The sequence below is a fragment of the Sebastes fasciatus genome, chromosome 4, assembly GCF_043250625.1.
Source record: "Sebastes fasciatus isolate fSebFas1 chromosome 4, fSebFas1.pri, whole genome shotgun sequence".
Taxonomy (NCBI): domain Eukaryota; kingdom Metazoa; phylum Chordata; class Actinopteri; order Perciformes; family Sebastidae; genus Sebastes; species Sebastes fasciatus.
Window position 1 is genome coordinate 19,432,423 of NC_133798.1, and position 20,580 is coordinate 19,453,002.

The 20,580-nt window shown below is 40.9% G+C and overlaps 2 protein-coding genes across 3 annotated transcripts in view; both read right to left on the minus strand.

The window, feature by feature from the left end:
• Positions 1-1,956: 1,956 nt before the first annotated feature.
• Positions 1,957-9,190, minus strand: LOC141766069 (tripartite motif-containing protein 14). Its single transcript, XM_074632512.1, has 7 exons — positions 8,834-9,190; positions 6,246-7,162; positions 5,999-6,094; positions 4,895-5,143; positions 4,759-4,781; positions 3,074-3,228; positions 1,957-2,924 (listed from the first exon to the last, which is right to left on the minus strand). The coding sequence occupies exons 1-7, from the start codon at positions 9,075-9,077 to the stop codon at positions 2,380-2,382; spliced, it is 2,229 nt and encodes a 742-aa protein (XP_074488613.1). The 5' UTR covers positions 9,078-9,190; the 3' UTR covers positions 1,957-2,379.
• Positions 9,191-13,544: 4,354 nt separating this feature from the next.
• Positions 13,545-20,580, minus strand: part of LOC141766070 (LHFPL tetraspan subfamily member 3 protein-like) — a 33,429-nt gene continuing 26,393 nt past the window's right edge. For both annotated transcript variants that reach the window (XM_074632513.1, XM_074632515.1), the window contains 3 exons: positions 19,018-19,254; positions 15,910-15,938; positions 13,545-15,571 (listed from right to left, as the gene is read on the minus strand). In XM_074632513.1, the coding sequence (XP_074488614.1) occupies positions 15,922-15,938; positions 19,018-19,254 (254 nt within the window). In that variant the 3' untranslated portion in view covers positions 13,545-15,571; positions 15,910-15,921. The remainder of the gene's footprint in view (positions 15,572-15,909; positions 15,939-19,017; positions 19,255-20,580) is intronic.

Here is a 20,580-nt window from a genome sequence, read left to right on the forward strand (position 1 = left end):
CATCAAATAGCTGCAAAGTCTGAAAGTGAGCTCTGAGCAGTCTAACACAAGTTCAACGACCAATTACAAAGCTTTCACTTAAGAAGAGTGACATTTTGTGGCATTAAGACGGCAGTTTCGAGTGGAAGGCTTGCTGTTTTCAAAATCTCTGACCTCGGTAATTTAATGCCATTCCACTTTCCATCCAGACAACAACGAGTGGTAAAAGCATGTGGAAAGTGCTGCAAATGACACCCACTTTGACCCATTTACTGTACTGTTCAGTACGAATCGACTGGAGGAGAAAGGCCATTCCAGCATGAACAAATGTTTAATGTAAAGACGATGAGTCTAGATTCCGTTTAATTAAGTATTGATTTCAAAAGCAAATAGCAGCCTCTATTACCTGACTTTCCACTCATTTTGTTTGTTTATTTGCCTTCGAGAACGCCGGTGGAAAGGAACAATCTATTATCGTAAATAAACGGATTATTAGAAGCTTACTGTCATCGTTATTCAAAAGCTTTTCAGCTGCAAGGCAAGGCCACTTCCTCGGAGTAATTCATCACTGTACACCGCTATGCCACTGACGTAGTCATTTAGGATTTGATTCTTTGCATATCCCTCTGAGACACACATACGTAAGTGCACCACAGCAGCCGGAAGTAGGTAGGACTGTCCTATTATGCAAGGACATTTTGACAAGTAGACACTTGGCTGATATGGGAGACTCATGGGATCACTAATTAATCCCTTGATTTAGTGATGCCCCATTAGTAGCCAGTGTAGCGGTCTAGAGCCCTCAATACTTCATCACGTCCATTTGATTCCTTAATAACTATCTGACACATTGTTCCCTGCCAACACACTACAAGCTCTTAGCTCATTTAATTTAATGGTAGTCTGGAGGAGCTTGTAAGAGCCTGGCTGTGTTTGAGAGACCGCTGGATGGACAAGGAGAGGAGAATTTAATTATCTCCCGCTGCCTCTCAGACATGTCTTGGATCAACATATGTGCCGGCTGGGGAAGAGAAAAAGAAAGCAAAAACCCACAGAGATTTTCAGACTACCTTTGGATCAAGTGTGAAATTGTTGCCATGGTTGACTGGTGCACTTGCGTCGATTCAGCACTCTCGAGTGTCGGAAACAATAGGAAGCAGACATTTTGGTGAAATGACTCATTAAACTATGAAAACTAGGGCTGTCAATCGATTAAAATATTTAATCTAAATAAATGTCATGATTGCCCACAGTTAATTGCAATAAATTGCACATTTTTTATCTGTTGAAAATGTACCTTTTTAATGGAGATTTGTCAAGTATTTAATACTCTTATCAACATGGAAGTGAAAATTGCCATGCCAGTTTTTCCTCACCAAAATTTAGGCTTTAAGTTTGGAGCGTTATTTAGCCTCCTTCTCGACAGGGTAGTATGATTCCTTTGGTTTTCAAGTTTCATATAATGCAGGTATCTTCACTGTAGATGTTGTTGTTGCTCTTTACAAAGCTCTATCTCCCTGAGCTCTCTTTCATTCAGTCCTTTTTTAGTTATAGTACATTTACTACTGTCGATCCTGAGGATTTTAAGAAGTTTGGATCAAGCTTGATCCACAGCCAGCTGTCCCTGAACCACTGGCATGCTAGTACTCTACCAATCATCCAGAAGGAGTTCATGTAAACACCACTTTGATCCCTCTCAATGACGTCAACCACACAGACCCACAGTCAGAATAAAAGAGCCTTACTTTTGAAAGGAGGAGAGCAATTCTGACAACAGTAGCGATCTGTGAGGCTATAAGGAGTTTGTGCCAAAGACAATGTTTGTTGTCGGTAAAGCTCGCATGCTGCGGGGGCAGTGAGAGTTCAAAGTTAGCACACCAACTGTCACCTGTTGGGGGGGAAACACACCACCCACTCACGCACCTGTGTTTCTATTTAACCGCAAATAGGAGGTAGAAAGGCAACAAGCAAGGCAGGTTTTACTTTGTCCTTTTATTACTGTAAAAAGACGATACATAAAGAACATTTTTAAAACATGTTTAAAATGGAAATATCAACTTTTTCAGTGATTTTGCACTGATAACTTTCCCCCTATGTAACAACTTGTGCTGAATCTAAAATCTAATACATGAAAATTAAAATCTTGTTACAAAGAATTTGCTGTATGTATGGTTTATAATGAATGCCATTTCCGTAATGGAACAATTCCAGTATTTTGATGATATAAAGGTATATAAAATCACATATGAAGTAGAGCATTATATACTACACAGTGCATAACTAGCATCCCCGAGATTTATACAAATTCCAATCTATTTTATAATGATAAAATGGTTTTCACATATAAAAAGGCACAGCGCTTTCATGTATTCTGTTCATTTTCATGCCAGTATGCATGGTTTATGACTGAAACAGATCACAGATGGCCAGGTGTGTTTTAGACACAGACAGGGCTGGGTACAGAGGGTCAGTAAAGCTGTGCTTGTAGGAATGCATTAAAGCTAGACTGCCCCCTGGTGTCACATTAAAGAATGATAAAATACCCTCCTCAAAGTCGAGGAACACTCCTACCCTCTCCAGCCCGTCTGCGTCCAGAGGAACCGTCACCTTGTTGTGCAGAGCTTCCACCTTCTTCTTGTCGCAGGCCAGGCACCAGGAGTACGGGTTGAAGCCCAGACGAGAGTTGTCCTTTTGGCCTTTCCTCTCTATCTGAGCCTCGCACAGCCCCACCTTCCAGCGGCCCTCGTCCACAGACACGTTCACCTCCCAGTACCAGCAACCCCCCTCCAGGGGACAGGAGGCCAGGACCTGTGGGAAGGAGCTGAAGCGAGCCTCGTGCTCGGTATAGGCCTGCTGGGCTTCGCTGTAGGTCACCCTCCTGTTGTTATCAGACAGCTGCAGCTTGAGATGGGCTGTATCTGCATCCAAGGTGGGGGCCGTACCATCTGTACACAGGAAAGGAAATTAAAGAAGGATTTAGATGAGAAGACTAATTGAATATGACACCTTTGGGCCGACAGGATGCATTTAGTCTTTTGGTTTAATTAGCCGTGATTCACGAGTGAGTGGAAAGTAAACAGGTGTATTGTCTCACAGAGCAGTCTGTAGAGGTCTCTGTATTTGTCTGGCACAGTGATGACGACTGTGTCCAGACGTTTCTCGGTCCACCTCTGCAGACACTTCAGCCGGGCCTGATCCACTTCCTCTGGAGCCTCGAACTGGTCCACACGGCTCCCCATGCTACTAGCCCTGGTGAGGGAAAGCAGAGGGACTATTAAAGTCTATTAAACTTCATTATTCCTTAATGACCTCAAAAGGAGGCATACGGACAGTTACAACAAACAGAAACAAAGTAAAGTGGACAGCAGCACTTCTTGCAATAAAGAAAATAAGTAAAAACAATATGCCGAGGCGTGTACGAAGGAGTGAATGTGTCTTTCATCTCGAGAGCTGCCACTTCTATGCAGAGCATTGCAGACTTTTGGTTGTCGAAGTTTTTTCACTTTAACTCGGCACTAATCTACTTTACACACAAATCCCTTCTCCACTTTATCTCAAATGACTTTATGAACGCCAATATTTCTGTGGACTATATTTAGCATATTCTGTGTGTTATCTTTGGCGCAGATGTCAAGCAAACATCGGACTTCTGCAGAAGTCCAGGTCAGTCCTTTTCCACTCATGTTAACCTGTCGTTAGCCTGTCTCCATCTCAACAAATGCCCGCTTCACTGGGACCAAAACAACTGGTCCTAGACCACCTCTCGCAAGTGGTCTCGGACCGGTTGTTTTGGTCCGCACCAGAGTACGATTACTGTGTTCACAACTGCCCAAACGAGCCGCACCGAAGTTTGATTAAAAAGGACTAAATGTTGGGTTGTGAAAGCGCCCTTAAAGCTTCTGTGAAAAAAAAAAGGACACACAAAAACCCCATTATACAGCAACCCCAACAGACTGCAGCGGTTATTACTGCAGTGTTATTATGCCTGTCAACATATCATTTCCATTTATTTCTTTTGATCTGTGCATAGCCTATCTTAAGGTAGCAGAAATGATGGCTTGTTCATAAAAACTGAAGACATAACTATTCAAGTGTTGATTCACCAAAATATAAACACGCAAAAAAAATTTCCTCACTTACTTCTTGTGGTATCCAGCCATGCAGATAGCTTTGTTTTATTTTGCCCAGGTTTTAAGATATCCATCTCTGAGATTTGTGCCGCAAATGTAATTTTGTTTGTACTCGCAGCACTATAATAATTTCACTTTAAAAAATTCAATAACAACATCTCTGTCCAGAATCAGTATCCCTGATTATCCCTGGATAATCCACAGGACACAGATTTCATAGGGACAGATTTCATAGGGACAATTTCTACGGAAGAAAGTAGTTCCAGGCAAAACTGTTCACAGCGAGGTCTGTCCAGAGTTACAGGAGCACTGCTTCTTTAAAAAGGCACGCTAAATGTAATTCTTCAATGCTGTCGGCACCATAAACAACATTCAATTAAACAGATACTGGGACTGGAGACAGAGATAGATGTCTCAAAACCTTGACACTTACTTCTGCGTGGCTATACCCCACTAGAGGTAAGTGAGAAAACATGTTTCTTTGGAATAAGGGTGAACCGACCCTGAAGGACTTTCATAAAATGTTCATACAGGCTTTACATACTGAAACTATGCTTTTGTTGGTAGCACATTTAGCTACAGTATTGGCATGTTCAACAAATCATCTCTTTACATGCAACTAGGTCAAAGTTGAGATGAAATCACTTACAGTTTGGCGACCTTGCTGTATTCCTGTCATGTGAGAAAGAAGAAAAAGACTGTTAGTGTTAGTGTTCATAAGCCAATAATAGATCTTCTATTTCTACCATCAAACAAACGGGTTTTTCTCCTAACATCCAACACACCATAATGAAGACTTGGTCCTGAATGCGTTTGTCTCCCTTGGCATCAGCCAGCCCCTCCAGGGTGTGGAGGCCCTGCTGGATGGACTGCAGGGAGCTCTGGAGGTGGTCGAGTTTCTCCTCTAGTCCCCCCAGAACCCTTTTCTCCTCCTTGGTCACACACTGAAGAGCTGATTGCTCCTCCTCCTCCAGGGCCTCTCTGATGGCTCCGTACTGCTGCTGCACTCCGGCTCGAGCCTCACTTAAAACCACCTACACAGACAAGAAGTAAATCAACGTCATGTAATGCAACACTCTCCATTGCTAAAAGGCTCTTCTCATTGAAGTTAGAGGAATCTAATGTCCAATTATTTGTCTACCGTGCAACCAACAGGAAATAAATGTGAAAATCTGAATTTAAGATTATATTTTCTCAAGCAATATGAACTTCAAACCAACTTTAAATAGTAAAACATTTAAATATTGCTAATGTATGTCATGAATCTGACTTTTATAAATCTTGAATGTGTAATTAACTACATGTGTTACCATATCTTCAACTCACAACACAATTTAAGACGTGCCATGGAGATCACCGTGTATGTTCATACGAAGGTTGTGATATGTGTAAATAATAAAATAATTATATAGCAAGTTTTGTCTTTAAGCTTTTTGGGCGTAACCTATAGTAACAATAATTGCCCAAAATGATGTAAAGTTGCATATTTATAAGTGAAAAACCTTCAAATTTTCTTGGGGGAGTCCCCCCAAATCCAATATCTCCTAGTAGTCAATCTTTAATTCACTGTAGAAATTTAGAATGAAATAATGATTGCTGATACCAGCCCATAAAGTCTGAAGAAGAGCATCTGCTTGAACCATCACTAACTAAGATGTGCCAATAAATTGCACTTAAAAGGAGGTAGAGTGTGCGGGCCTTCTTCTACATTTTTCATAGCTGTCTTCTGGTCCAGTACCGGCCTACTGTGGTTTTGGATGTGCTTGGTGTATGGTTTTACATTGTTTGATACTGGCCCATACACATGCCAACATGTGACATGTGGCACCTGTTTTTTCCCACTTCAAGCACTGTGCATTTAGTGAGAACTAAAGAGTTAACTCTCTTACTTTGGAGGTTTCTTTCTTCTGTGTGAGTTCAGTCACTCTGCTCTTCACTTCCTGCTCAGTCTCCTGCAGTTGCTTGATTTCGTCTTTTAGGTTTCCCTGGAGGAGGAAAAACATGCACAAAGATAAAAAAAGAAGAAAAAAAAAGTCACTTTTATTTATTGTTATGGCTAAGTTTACATCTATCTCAACTTTAACCACAACTACTGTGTATCTAGAGTGTATGTGGTGCTGTACAATCACTACTCACCCTGAGCTCTCTCTCTGCCTCCCTGATGCTGATGCAGACGTGGTCGCGGTGCGAGCCAATGACCGTACACACCGTGCACACACACACTACACACTGCCGACAGTAGATACGGTTCATCTCCTGGTGCTCCTGGCACCTCCAGGGAGAAAAATCCTCCATGGGAGGAACCAGGGTGTGATTCTGGAAGACGGGAGAGTCCAGGTGGGGACGCAGGTGCTCTGAACACATGGAAGCTCCGCACACCAGACAGGTCTTCACAGCGGATTGACACCTAGCTCTGGGGCAATAATGGCAGGGCACAGGGCTGGCATTTTTGCTCTCTGACCCCGGGAAGATGCCAATACTACTTGGGGATCCTGGAGCATCGGCAGGATGTTTGGTGGATATCAGGGGAGACTTGAATTTACTGGGAGTCGAGAACCCAGGAGAGGAATCGGAGTTGACAGATGCATTAATTCCTGCCACTTGTGTGTCTTTCCTGGGGGTTGAAAGAGCAGGTGCATCACATATATCTACTTCATTGGATGTGTCGGAGTCGTCCAATGAGATGACTTCCTCTGATTTACGCTGGTTCTGCTCGATTGAGATGTCCATATGCATCACATCACTTGCAGGTACTGCCTTGCTGTTAGAGTTGTCACTGGAAGATGTGCCATCACCACGCTCAGACTGGGTAGGTTCTGGGTGCACTGCTTTCTTGGATTCCTCCACACTCGTAAACGGCCAAGGTTTATCTGAGAAGGACGTGGTGGGAGTCTCATTGAACAGCACACGGGGAGATGCCACAGTTGATCGCTTTGTGTCAGGTTGCTCTGATACAGATGTGCTGGCTTTTCTCTTCCCGAGAAGTCGGCTGGAGAGTGAAGGTCTCTGCAGTGTGGAGTTAGATGTATTTTGTTCATCATTACTCGATGTGCCTTTAAAAATAGAATACAAACAAAGCAAAACTGGTCAGAGGGAAGGTTGACTTTGCACTTTTACAGTAATACTTCACAAAAACACCTGCAAGCTGCCGTCTGCCCAGGACAACTTTGCTCAACTTTTACTGCCCACTGAGCAGTTCCACTTTAGGCAATTCAAGCACAGGCTATCTAGCTCGATTGAACTTCTGTGAGTTATTGGCCCTGTTCAGACCTGACATTAACATGCATCCTGAGTGATCCAATCACAAGTGGACAGCTTTAAGTACGTCTGTTCACACTGGGATTAGAATGCGTCTCCACATGCGTCTCCAGTGTCCACCTGTGATCAGATCTCACTTCCCCGCTCTATATGCAAATAAACCCGTAGTAAACAAATGGCTAATACAGCAGACGTTGTGACGTAATATACGTAAATTAAAAATAGTCAGGGATTAAGGTTACATGATCCACATTTCTAGTGTCTGTTACCACTGACTCAGTGTTTACTAGGGGTGGACGAAAATATTGAGTATTGCAATATTATGTTTTGTGATACTGTATTAATTCTCAAAAACCCTGCATTGAATTCTAATGAATAGTTTACATGCAAAGATTAACTCAGGAAATACTTTACTTTATTTGCAAAGATATGCAAAAGCAGATCCTACTATTCTGATTGCATAAAAAAAGTTAACTTTTTTATGCTCAGATTTTATGCATATAGTGGTGTGTTATTTATACTTTGATAGTTTTCCTAAAATTAGATTTAAAAAATAAATAAATCGCAATATATCGCCTTAATTATTGCATCGTAACTCCTGTATCGTGATACGTATCTTATCGCCAGATTATTGCTAATGCACAGTCCTAGTGTTTACAATTCTAAAGCGTTCTACATAGACTTCAGAAGTGGCAGACAAAACAATTGTGTGGCTAGTAGAAATGTTCGGTGACCTGCCACAGTGGCACGTGAGGAAAACACTTAATTTTAGACCCTGGTTGTCTGTATTAGTTTATTTAGTGGCAAATGAGTTTCCCCATTGGGAATTAATAAAGCTTTCTAATCTAATATTATGCTAAAAACAGGAAAAGTTCATGAGCTCATACTTATGTACTCTTATACTTAGGAGATCTGATCACAAGTGGCCACTGGAGACTTACAAATCAATCAGACCTTTAACCTCATTGACCATTAGCTTAAGAAAACATCACCTCTGACCCCTGACTCTGTAAACAAACCATTCCATTACTATTATTATATTCTGGTCAGGAAGTCAAGACTATTATCATTTTTATTATTAGGGTGCTAAAATAATAAATATTCAAGCAGGATAACTTTGGCAGCATCAGCACCACCTAAAATAACATTAAGTGACGTTACTTAAATCAACGGCTGCTGTTAACTGGGACATTTTGAACTAACGTCAACGGTTCCTAACGTCAACGGTTCTTAACGTACGAGAATACAACATTAAGTGACGTTACTTAAGTTAACGGCTGTTCAACTGATACATGGCAGTTTGAACTAACGTCAACGGTTCCTGACGCACGAGAGGGAGACCACTAACGTTATCTAGCTAGGTTAGCTACCGATAGCCACTCCTTCACTTGTGTAACGTGTTATTCGGTTTCCGGTATGTTTAACTGCCCGGTAACAAGCCCCCACGTTATCAAAGTTACGGTTACCTGCGGCGCTGCGAGGCTGAGCCCACCGACTGTTGGTGAAGGACCGTTTGCTGTCAAACGGCAGAGTGTGGTAGACGGTCTTACACCTCCACTCCGGACAGTGGTACGGCCCGTTCGGTGTGACGCTCCACAAGTCCCCGATACACCGCTGGCAGAACCGGTGGTTACACTTCAGAGTGACGGGGTCCCCGGTCAGCTCGTTGCACAGAGGACAACTAGTCGGGGTGTCCGACGTGTTCCCCATTTTGTTTTGTGGCTGATGTTTAGTTTAGTTTCTGTTTCCTGCGATGTGAAGCAGCAGAGCAGCGGACAGAGGAGGAGCTACATGTTTGAATCCCGCTCCCCCACCGGAAGGTCATGATTTAAAGGTACAGTACAAGATTTATAAGCAGGAGTGAAGGATGTATTTGTTACTAAAAGTACACTACCACACCCCACACTATAGAAATACTCCATAACAAGTAAAAGTCCAGCATTCAAGTAAAGTTTTGGTACAGAAGTATTGGCGACAAAATTTACTTTAAAGGGACTGTTTGTAAGAATCACAAATTGGTTGTAATAGCGACACCTGTGGCCGTTAAGTCAACGAAAGTCAGCGTCGGACTCGCGCTTGTGCTCGCTCTACATAGACATGGACGAGCATCACTCAAAACAGTGAGGCGACACACGTCAGCGTAAACCACAATATCACTCTATATTTCACCTGCTTGGCAGTAATGTTAGCTGACCAGATGAAGGTCTCTCCATGAATCAATGCTGATCCTAGTGTTGGCTTTTCCTGCCTCAGCCTTCCGACCGCGGTCGGAGGGAACAGGGGAGACATCGGCACCCGGTCGGAGACGATAACGTTTCTCTCTGCGGAGCCCCGTCTCTTCACAAGACACGGGAAACCTCTGTTGGTCTGGAGGAGCTGCAGCAGTTATTTCTGCACAAACGTCCACTGAACATTTACTAGATATTCTCAGAGCTAAACTAACTCTTCTGCAGTGTGTAGTGTGCGCGCATGCACGTGTGGAGCGAAATAGTGAGAACGAGCGTGGTGTGGTGTGGCGCAGAAAAATTTAATTATAGTGGCGAGCTGCAATTTGCGGCTGCCTGTTGTGAATTCGGCTTTAGAAAAAAAAAATTTGTGGTGCATGGAACACAATATTTCCCTCTGAAATTAAGTCAAGTTGAAGGAAATAGTACCATGAAATGGAAATGCACAAGTAAAGTATAAGTACCATGTATGTATTAAGAGAACTGGATACAACGTTGGAGTCGGGGCCCCGTTCATTCCTATAAAAGTTGCTCAGTGGCGCATGAAGCCAAAATGGCTTGACTTCCGACTGGAAAAGTACCCGGATCATCCGGCGATCTTCCGCATCCATTGGGCCCATGGAGCAGGCGCAATAGCGTCCGCTCGGTCACATCGCTCAGTCACAGGGTCCCAACGTCATGCTGTCGTCTCGGCTTGGGCTGTCGTCTCGGCTTGCGCTGTCGTCTTGGTCTGGGTCTCATTCACATGAACGGAGGAAGGGAAATAACTCTGGATTCAGCTATTAGTGTGTTTTATAACTTTTAGGACCTAATGATTTAAATAAGGGCTATTAGATTGTTCGTACTGGGAAGTTGATTCACCTAAAAAAAGAATGATCTGCTGAGTAACAGACGTCTCTTTACCAATGTAAGTCTATGGGAATAAGTCTTTTTGGGCCCAATGGTATCACATGATGGACACGGAAGTTGTAGTTCCACCGTTTGGCCACTACAGAAATTGGGATCTCTTCCTGGGGGCTTGATAAGTACCTCCAAAAGTACAGTACTTGATTAAACATACTTAGTTACTTCCACCATTGTTTATATCATTAACACATCAGTGGTGGAAGAACTGCTCGGATCCTTAAGTAAAAGTAGCAAAACTACAACGTAAAAATACTTGTAGAACTGGAACAATAGTCAACCGACTAATCAATTTATCAAATAATAATTTCAGCTCTCTTTATTTTACTGCACACATGTTAGAGCGAGACACGTTATGCCTTTATCATTCTTAGAAGCACAGTATATGGACGTTGGTGACCTCAAATAAATCCCTGCATAGCTTTGCCAGACTGAGAATGTCATGATAACTGAAAACACTGTGGATGCGCTGAGCCGTTATTATTCCATAATAATGCATCATATTTTTAAGTCAGTAATGCAAAATCAAAGTAACTACTATAGTTTTTAAATAAATGCAGCTGAGTAAAAAGTGTGTACATTTTAAAAAGTAGTGGCGTAGTTGCACAAATGCTCAAGTAACTAAATATAATATATCTAATAAGACATTATGGTACATTACAAGTCAGTCAGTTTCATCCATCATAGGTTTCATTATGTGATCAGTTGACTTTTTCATTTCAGTGTTGTGTGAGGACACTGATGAACTCCACGTGTTTCTGTTTTCACAATAACGTTTTTTGTAATAATAATGCAAGAGCTGCTGTAATTTTAATCATCTTTTTCCTGTACCAGAGCTCAACTTCTTCTTAAAACTTTCTCCGGTATCCACTTGTATCATGACTCATCATTTTGTCCCTATTTTACTTTTAGTAATGTGATATAAAACAGATTTGCACAACTGTTTCTACCATAAAAGGGCTGATAACTACTAACATTGTACCAAGAATGAAATCTCATTTAAAAATGCTGCGAACATTTTATGCACTCACTCATTGTGCTGCCAAATGAAATGCAATGAAATAAAATATAAGTTTTTCCTCATGTCACCCCCTGGATACCCCCAAGGACTCCCATGAGTACCGTGAACCACACACAGCCAATCAGCCATAAATCAGTCCTGACAGTATGAAGTGCTATTAAGCTTCCAACTGTTCTTTTGTATTCCCGGTGACGAAGCCATGAGAGCTGGAAGACATAGACTGTTGCTGTTATGCCTTAAAGCATCAGCTGCAAACAATAAAGACTAAATGTGGTATTTTCTTATTTTCCCTCATGTTTGTCTCCCCACAACATTCTTGTCCTTATGGTGGTCCAGACATGTGACCTGGATTAAAAAAGGCTATTGTGTCTTGTGAGTGAGAGGTTAATCTTTCATAATCTCAAAGAAGTTTTATTTCTCAAAGAGACTGCGTTTTCTTACTTTTTGTTGCCTGGAAATATAAGGTGAGAGTTGTGGCCTATCACCAGACAGTTATATTTACATTTTGTGCTCTGACTTTTGAATGTGATCATAGAAAATTGAAGGTTATTATTAAAGGAACAGTGTGCAGCATTTAGGGGGATCTATTAGCAGAAATAAAATGTAATATTCATAACTATGTTTTCATTAGTGTATAATCACCTGAAACTAAGAATCATGTTTTCGTTAGCTTAGAATGAGCCCTTCATATCTACATCGGGAGCGGGTCCTCTTCATGGACTTATTTCCTGCAATATACCTTCTAAAACAGAAGGAGTTAACATGGTGATGTTTGCATGTTTACATCATTTATGTCCCTTTACAACTACTTTCTCTACAATATTACAACAGACCAAAGTCAAAACTGTCAAATATCTCACCCAATGGCCACATTTGGTCATTTAAAGGGGTACTCCAGCAATTTTGTAACTCATTCCGTAAAGATGGGCGACTTGCAAGACACAGATTTAAAAAAAAGATGGTCGAAATTGATGTAGCAGAGGCTGAGATATTCTGACTTTTTAGTTTCAGTGTTGTGTGAGGACACTGATGAACTCCATTGGTGTTTCTGTTTTCACAATAAAGTTTTTTGGCACATTAATGCAAGAGCTGCGGAAATTTATCATCTTTTTTTCCTGTACCAGAGCTCAACTTCTTCTTAAAACTTTCCCCAGTATCCATTTGTATCAAGACTCATCATTTTGTCCCTATTTTACTTTTAGTAATTGTGATATAAAACAGAATTACATAACTGTTTCTACCATAAAAGGGCTGATAACTAACATTGTACCAAGAATGAAATCTCATCTGAAAATGCTGCGAACATTTTATGCACTCACTCATTGTGCTGCCAAATGAAATAAAATGTACTTTTCTTTATTTATGCAAATTGATGCAGTAGAGGCTGAGATATTCTGACTTCTAGTCCCTAGTATAAGTCCCAATACATAGTATGTCAAATGCAGTATGCCAAAACTACCAGGATGTCTTTCTACATCTGGTCGCATTTTGCAGTATACCAAAGTCAGCATGCTTTTCTGGCTATTCTGACCCACAATCCTCTGCACGGGGGATATATGAGCAAGATGGTCAAAGTTCAAGGCTCAATGTTATGACAAAGTTACTATTGTATGCATACTGCATGTAACAGTACGTATTTTATTAGGGCAGCGGCAGTATGTACTAAAAGTAAAAAGAAAAAGTATGCGATTTTGAATGTAGCCTGCAGCCCACATTTCCCATAATGCAACTCGATAGAGATGACACTATACAACTGTTTCACAGGCTGAGTAGTACTATCCATAACCCAGTAAAAAAATGAACAACACAAGAGTTTTACAGTGAAAACCTTTATTAAGTGTTCATATATTCTTAAAGGAATCTCTTTAATTGCTCTATGTTAACCTCCTCCATATTTGCTAATTGTTTGGTATCTATAGAATATCTATTTACACATGAACATTATCCACAGGTGACGCTGGGACAGGCCTTAATACTAATCCATCACCACTAGAGTTCACTCCTCAGGCACACCAGTCACTATACATAATACTCCATCATGTTACCCTGTATGTCCCAACAAAACAAAGCGAGAAAAGGGAGTCAAAGAGAGAAAAACGGAAAGAGAGAGAGAGAGCTAGAGACAAAGACAGAGACAGACAGATTTAGCGACACAACAGGACAGTTGTGTGTATGAGGCTGGCATATTGGTTCTTTTGGCCAACTATTGCACACAACACATTCACACCAACACTCGCATACTGTATGTGCATGCACCATGGACTGTACATATAGATTGACGACGCGTCTCTACTTCCTCGCACTGTACAAAAGTGAAGCCAAAATATCCCAGATGCGGGAGCTGCCATCAATCACAAACTGAGAACAGCCACAGCTTGCTAGCGTGAGCCACCTAGCTGCTACGTTAGCACCAGGGTAGCTGTTTGGCTAGAAAGACATAACATCTAACCATAATATCTCTATAAATACATTTATAATCAAATTGAAACATGTTCTATTACACAGACTTGTGAATGTTATGGAAAGTTAAAGTTACATCTCCTCTCGTACAATTCCCGAGCCTCCGACTGCGCGACTACTTCAGTCAGAGCAGCTGTCAATTATGACGTCTCACCCCCTTTTTATAGCATCAAATAACTAATTAAAACCAAACTTATCAGAAAAATGAACAATTGAACAGACATCAGCGTGATAAGAACTGCCTAAAATGACAGAAACCATCTTTGAGAAAAATGTATTTGACGTGTACTTTGACTTTTTAGTTTGGTTCATGTCCCATCTGCTTACATGGAGAGGGCAGGATTTACGATCTATGCTGCAGCCAGCCACCAGGGGGCGTTCGAGATGTTTTAGCTTCACTTTTGGGTAGGGTAACAGAACGCAACACGCAACTGCGAAACTCTCACAAGATGGTTAAGGTTAGACATTGACCTTGAATGGTTAAGGTTAGGTCGTCAGCGAATCTCGCGAGAATTTTTGAAAGTTTTCGCAAGCTGTCATGTCGTCCATCTTTATATACAGTCTATTGCATGCACTAATACTCACTCACACACCCACAGACCTCCCTACACACACACACATACAGAGGCACACTCACACAGCAGTAGCTACAAGTCCTGCAGCACACAGTCCTAATAGCCCCCATCACAGTGTAGATACCACAGACTATAAAATATCAGATTTCTTCTCAAACTGAAGCGCTGTGCAAAGTTAGCTAGCAGGGCATTGGATGGATTTAGTTAAAATTCCTAGAACATCTTTAATATTCACTGTACATACTTTTTAATACAAGTGTTTTTTTCTCTTTTGGATGATAATATTCTTATAAAATATCTTAAATATCTTCTCTTTTTCTAGTAAATGAAGAGGAACAAAGGGGTGTGTGAGCTAACAAAAGAAACTAAGACTTTCATTTCATTGTCAAACTTTACAAATGAAACACAATAGATTTACATCAACCCGATATTATCTGAAAATGAGAAGCAGAGTTTCTTCTTTTCACAAATAAAACATGACACACATTCTGACGGTGGTACACACGGCTAAGTGTTAACATAGTTTAATACTTGTAATTACAGAGTTTTGTTTGAATGTACTGTGTAGTGCGTTGAGTTGTGTTTGTGCGTGTGTGAGTGCGTGTGTGTGTGTATGTGTGTGTGTGTCTGTGCTCGTACTGCAGGTGTACAATGTCAACCCTGTGCCTTCTCAGGTAGGTAGTCGGTAGTCCATATACTGTACGTCTCAACAGAATAACAGTCTCTGCCCCTGCCATGGTCTATGTTATGTTGTGCAAGGGTTAGGTCTGTAGACACACTGGGATAAAAGTGCATTGGGCTCCATCTAAATGCTGGGGATGATTTAAGGTCTGCAAGCAAAACGGATGGACTCTGAGGGTGGGTTTGTACACTGGGTTTTTGGCAGGTAGATATGAAAGGCAGGCTGGCTGGTTCCATAGTATTCCTCTCCGTCACAGACCTGGATGGCCCCTCTCCTCCGGGCTGATGTTGAGGGTTGACTGGTACTTCATGAAAACAGACACATGGAAATTCAGGAACCTGAAAGAAAGAGAGAGACTGTGTGTTTGTGAGTGCTGAAGGCAGTGGTGGAAAGTTACTAATACATCTTTTCCACCAAAATTAGAGCATATATGCAGTTTTTTTGCATTGTGGTATTGCTGCTTAAAAGATCTGAGTACTTCTTTTACTGCTGACTGAAAGGGGATACAGGAGCAAAGAGTGAGGAACTATTTAAATTTTAAATTTAAATTACAATGAATTTACACTGTTGTACTGTGTGTGGGGACACAAATGGGCATGGTGGCTTATATAACGTCATACACTTATGCGTCATGAACGATATTTCAAGTAGTTGATTATGTTTTGTCTGTACTTACCTAAAGATTAAGTTAGGCGTTGCCTCCCTCTGCAAAAACAAAAACACCGAGTAAAATCTAAACATGATTCTCAAGGTCATGCTATAAATAGGCTCCCATGTTTACACATTGCCGGATACATCCTTCACAATGACTGATTGTATTGCACACAAACACCAGTAGATGGCACCAGGGATGAGCTGATTGGTAAAAGACTATTAAGCTGTGATGAATTATTCATAAATGGTAGATTCTCCTGAGCTCTAAACTAAGGAATGGCACATCAATAGTGAGGCTGTTTATTGGCTGGTAATAATCCCATTCAAGTTGTCTCTTCTATGACATTGTCTTTAGGTCTTTCATCTTTTCTCCCTATCTGATATTTATCTTTTGAAGGTCACTGCAGTTTGAGATGAGACAATAGAAATTACACATATCTCCTCTGAGAGTTGGTTATTAGCAGCTACATGCACAGATGATTAAACATTGCACCACGATGATGTTACAATAAGAAAGTGACATTTCAAGCTGCCCCTTTTCCTTTTTTCTCTCCCTAATCCTCATTCTTTCTCCACGCTTTTGTTTAATGGGTTGTTGGTTGCCCATGCCTGTCTGGTTCTATTACAAACTACAGGCCGCATGGACAAACTAATCCCATTTCCCACTGAGAGTCATCCCTGGACCCAGGCCTTTTCACAGTACCTCAGACCTGTGACAGTAATGCAGACATTACGGACACCAGCGTATAGCCATTACCACGACTAAATCATTACATCTCCTTAGTGTATAGATGTTTGAGGGGAAAGTGAGGCTCGATGGTGGTAGAGACATCCCTCCTGTCTTTGGATCATTATACAGTTGAGAGCTGCAACAATAAATCGATTAGTTGTCAACTATTAAATTAATTGATATTTATTTTGATAATCAATTCATCGGTTTGAGTGAATTTTTAAGAAAAAAAAGTCTAAATCCAGCTTCTTAAATGTGGATATTTTCTGGTTTCTTTACTCCTCTATGACAGTAAACTGAATATCTTTGAGTTGTGGACAAAACAAGACATTTGAGGACGTCATCTTGGGCTTTGGGAAACACTGATCAACATTTTTCACCATTTTTTGTCATTTTATAAACAAAAAACGAATCAATTAATCGAGAAAATAATCAACAGATTGATCGACAATGAAAATGAGTTGCAGCCCCAGTACAGGCGTAGTACAGTAAGGAGTAAATATGTGACCGGCAAGATAGTTTTGGTAAGATAATGTTCATATCCTTAATGTTTTAAGGATGTTAAACCCCTTTACAAGCAGAACACCAGGAAGGTAGTTTGTTACCTCACTCAACCTTGACAAAATATACATCGTTTGAAAGCACAAAGCCCTGTGATTCTGATCTCAGATCTGTTTAAACCATCTTATATGTCATTATTTTGGCAACAACAGTTGTTAATTTTGCAACAATGCGTACAAAATAGAACAGTAAAATAATTGAAAAAAATTAGATGCAAATAAATCATTGGTAAATTTGGTCAGTATCATTTCAATCACTTAGTTCCCTTTCAGAAGAGACCATGATCATGTCTGTAGTCAAAAATGGGTCAAGAACACGAAGTATTTCATTTTATGTGTGTCTTTTTTAGGGCTGCTTGTTAAGGGCTTAAAATGAGTGGTTGCTTGTTGATGTCTGCCGTTCTGCTGATTTTGTTTTGTATATTAAAGCCGTTATTCAAAAGCTGGCTCATGCAGTCCTTTTGGTTATGTTTAAATTAATTTATAGCTTCCTAAATTTAGTTTGTTTTCATAGAGGCTGCATCAAAAGCTCATTACATCAAAACATTACTTTCAGTTGTCATAAATAAAAGAGCGCCGAATTCAGCTCATATGATAAAGTTTGCCAGACTGTATGTTTTATCACAACTTTAATGAGTGTACACTTTCTATTTTCAGTCTGGTGGAAAGTCACATGGGTTGTCTATTCTTAAAGTATTCTCTTTTACTTTAAGTGATGGCTTTTGCCCGGCCACGATTGCACAAATTGCATTGAGAGTGCACTTTCATATGTCTGGTACCACTCAGCCAAAAAAAAATTGATTCCACATCAGTGACTCTGGGATTTAAAACCCACTATAAGATTTCAAATTTTAAATTCAGGATAATCTGTTTCCCGTTCTAGATACATTTACTGTGTATGTATTAATTATAGAGAATATTTAGGATTTAATTTAATTAACACCAAGAATATAAATATAGATTTGGTGAGAAAAGTAGCGCAATGATTAAAGAAGCTGTCCTACACCTAAAATAAATCATCTTATGTTCATATGCTGGCAAGTAGCAGTCCTGTTGAAGACACTAAAGTGGGTTTATGCTCGCTGTAGTGTACCCGGCACCAAGGCTGTGTATTGGCAAGAATCTGGTGATACAATAATCATGATACAGGGGTTACGAATCAATATATTGCGATACTGTAAGTAAGGGGATATATTGCGATTTTTTTTAAACCTAATTTTAGGAAAACTGTCATAGTATAAAGAACACACCACCATATGCATAAAATCCTAATATCAACATGGATGGGGTGACATTGTAGTTAATGGAAAGCCGGGTGTGTCTGACTCTAAAGGGTGCCTTAAACACCGACGATTGTGACAAAGCATTGGTATTTCACTCCCAGAGAATGAGAACAGGCTGTTAATACTTGACTCCTGTCTTTACAGGGATGATATAAAGGTGATAAATGTCCATGAATATGAGATATGAGTTTACAGGTAATTAAAAGTCCTCCTCGGCATTGAGGAGTTTGCTTTATGGCGATTTGCCGGTCACACTCATTGACTTCTTGCTTCTTCACAGGATCTTTTGTTTGATTGCCCTCTGGTGTTTCAGATAATACTGCAAAGAACAACGCGTTGAGCATAAACGCCTTTGTGCGTGCTTGTTGTATGCCATCTGTGGAGGTCCGTGCCACGATGCCTTGTGCGAGAATAAACAAAGCTTCAATCCCAACATGCTCCTTGAGGGCTATACTCTGAATAGCTCTGATTTCCAGCACACTGCACAAGCAGAAGAGTGAATTTCCCGAAGGAGATCAATAAAACATGACGTTTTATCAGATTAGGTACATTCTCACCCTTGCTCTCAGCCAGCAGCTCTTCTGTCATGAGTCCGTCCTGCCGGTTCCCAAGGACGAAGGCCAGGAAGGAGAGGATGAGGGCGTCCAGGATGCCCATAATAGCCAAGATGTAGGCCCAGCGCACCGAGCAGGCCCCCAGGCTGTATTTGTCCGTCTGCTCTCCGCACATCCGCCGGACCTCGTCGCTGTCCCAACCATCAGGATAGATCATACAACCCAGCACCAGACAGACACCTAGGGAGAGGCAGGGAGGGTGAAAGAAGGACAAGAGAGTTGGCAACATTAGGAGGGAAAGTGGATGCAGAACAAAAATGAGTTTGGGGATTGCAGTGTAATAAATGAGGTCAGGGATAATGAGGTTTTGTGGGGAAATGAGAAAAGAAGAACGATCATTTCAAGTGCTTTAAAAAATCTCTACCCGAATATTCTCCTCTCTGGAGATTTTGCTGTGTTTCTATTGCATTTATCACATTGATTTTCACTCCCTCCCTTAGGCGGGAACTAAGTGTCTAGACACAACGAGTGCAAGTGGAGGAGCGGTAAAAACAGCAGTAAACAGCAACAGTCAAAGCCAGACACAATAGCAGCAAGAGATTATTAGAGTGTAATAGCTGCTCTGGTAATATGAAATGTCCTGAAAAAACTGCCCATGATTTCCTCACATTCACATTCTTGTTTTATTACAAAACATTATGAATTCTCCCCTTCTTGGATTATAAATGGTGGTAATATTAGATTTAACTTGCTGCTCCTCATTCTCAGTTTGTCTGCCCAAAGGGTAAAATCTCTCATCTTCAATTTGGGTCTCCTCTTAGGTGATGTTGCGGCACAAGAAAAAAAATAAAATAAACTGAAAGCCCGTGCACAGTCTTGTAGCCTTTTCTCTCCCTTTTTTGGATTTTTAACTAAGCACTCCTCATTCCCAAGGGGTAAAACTCTCATCTTCAATTTGGATTAGGTTTCTCCTTTGAGGTGATGTTGCAGCAGAAGACCTGGAAAAGAAGCTGACTGCACAATTATCCCGAGTGCACATTGCACATTAATAATGAAGCATACACTCCCCACTTCTTTATCCCCCAAACACTTGCTTGCAATGTTTTCTCCCTGAATGCTGCTTGTTTGTGTACTGGGGTTTACGCTTTTGTACTTTATCCCAGTTTCTACCCATGTAATCTGCATTTTTAAGCACCTGCATGCTGCTTTTATTTGTACACCTTTTAGACAGAACTGTATGTGTGTATATAATTTATGTAGCCTATCATTGCCCTTATTTGGATCTTCTCTCTGGCTTCTGTCTTACAACCAAAAATGATCACAATTAACTTTTTTTATGCAAACACAAGCTGCCCACACATACACTCACACACTGCAGGTCGTTTCAGAAAGCTTTAATAGTGCCGAAAGACATCAGGAGGTGTTGAGAGACGTTTCAGTGAGAGAAAGCAAGTAAGAGGGGAATTAGAGTGCAATATGTGCTGCAGACAAACTGCATACCCAACGGAGCAGAGCGTCCTCTAGACTCCTCTTTTACCTTCCCTTCCCCCCCCTTGGCTCTAACTG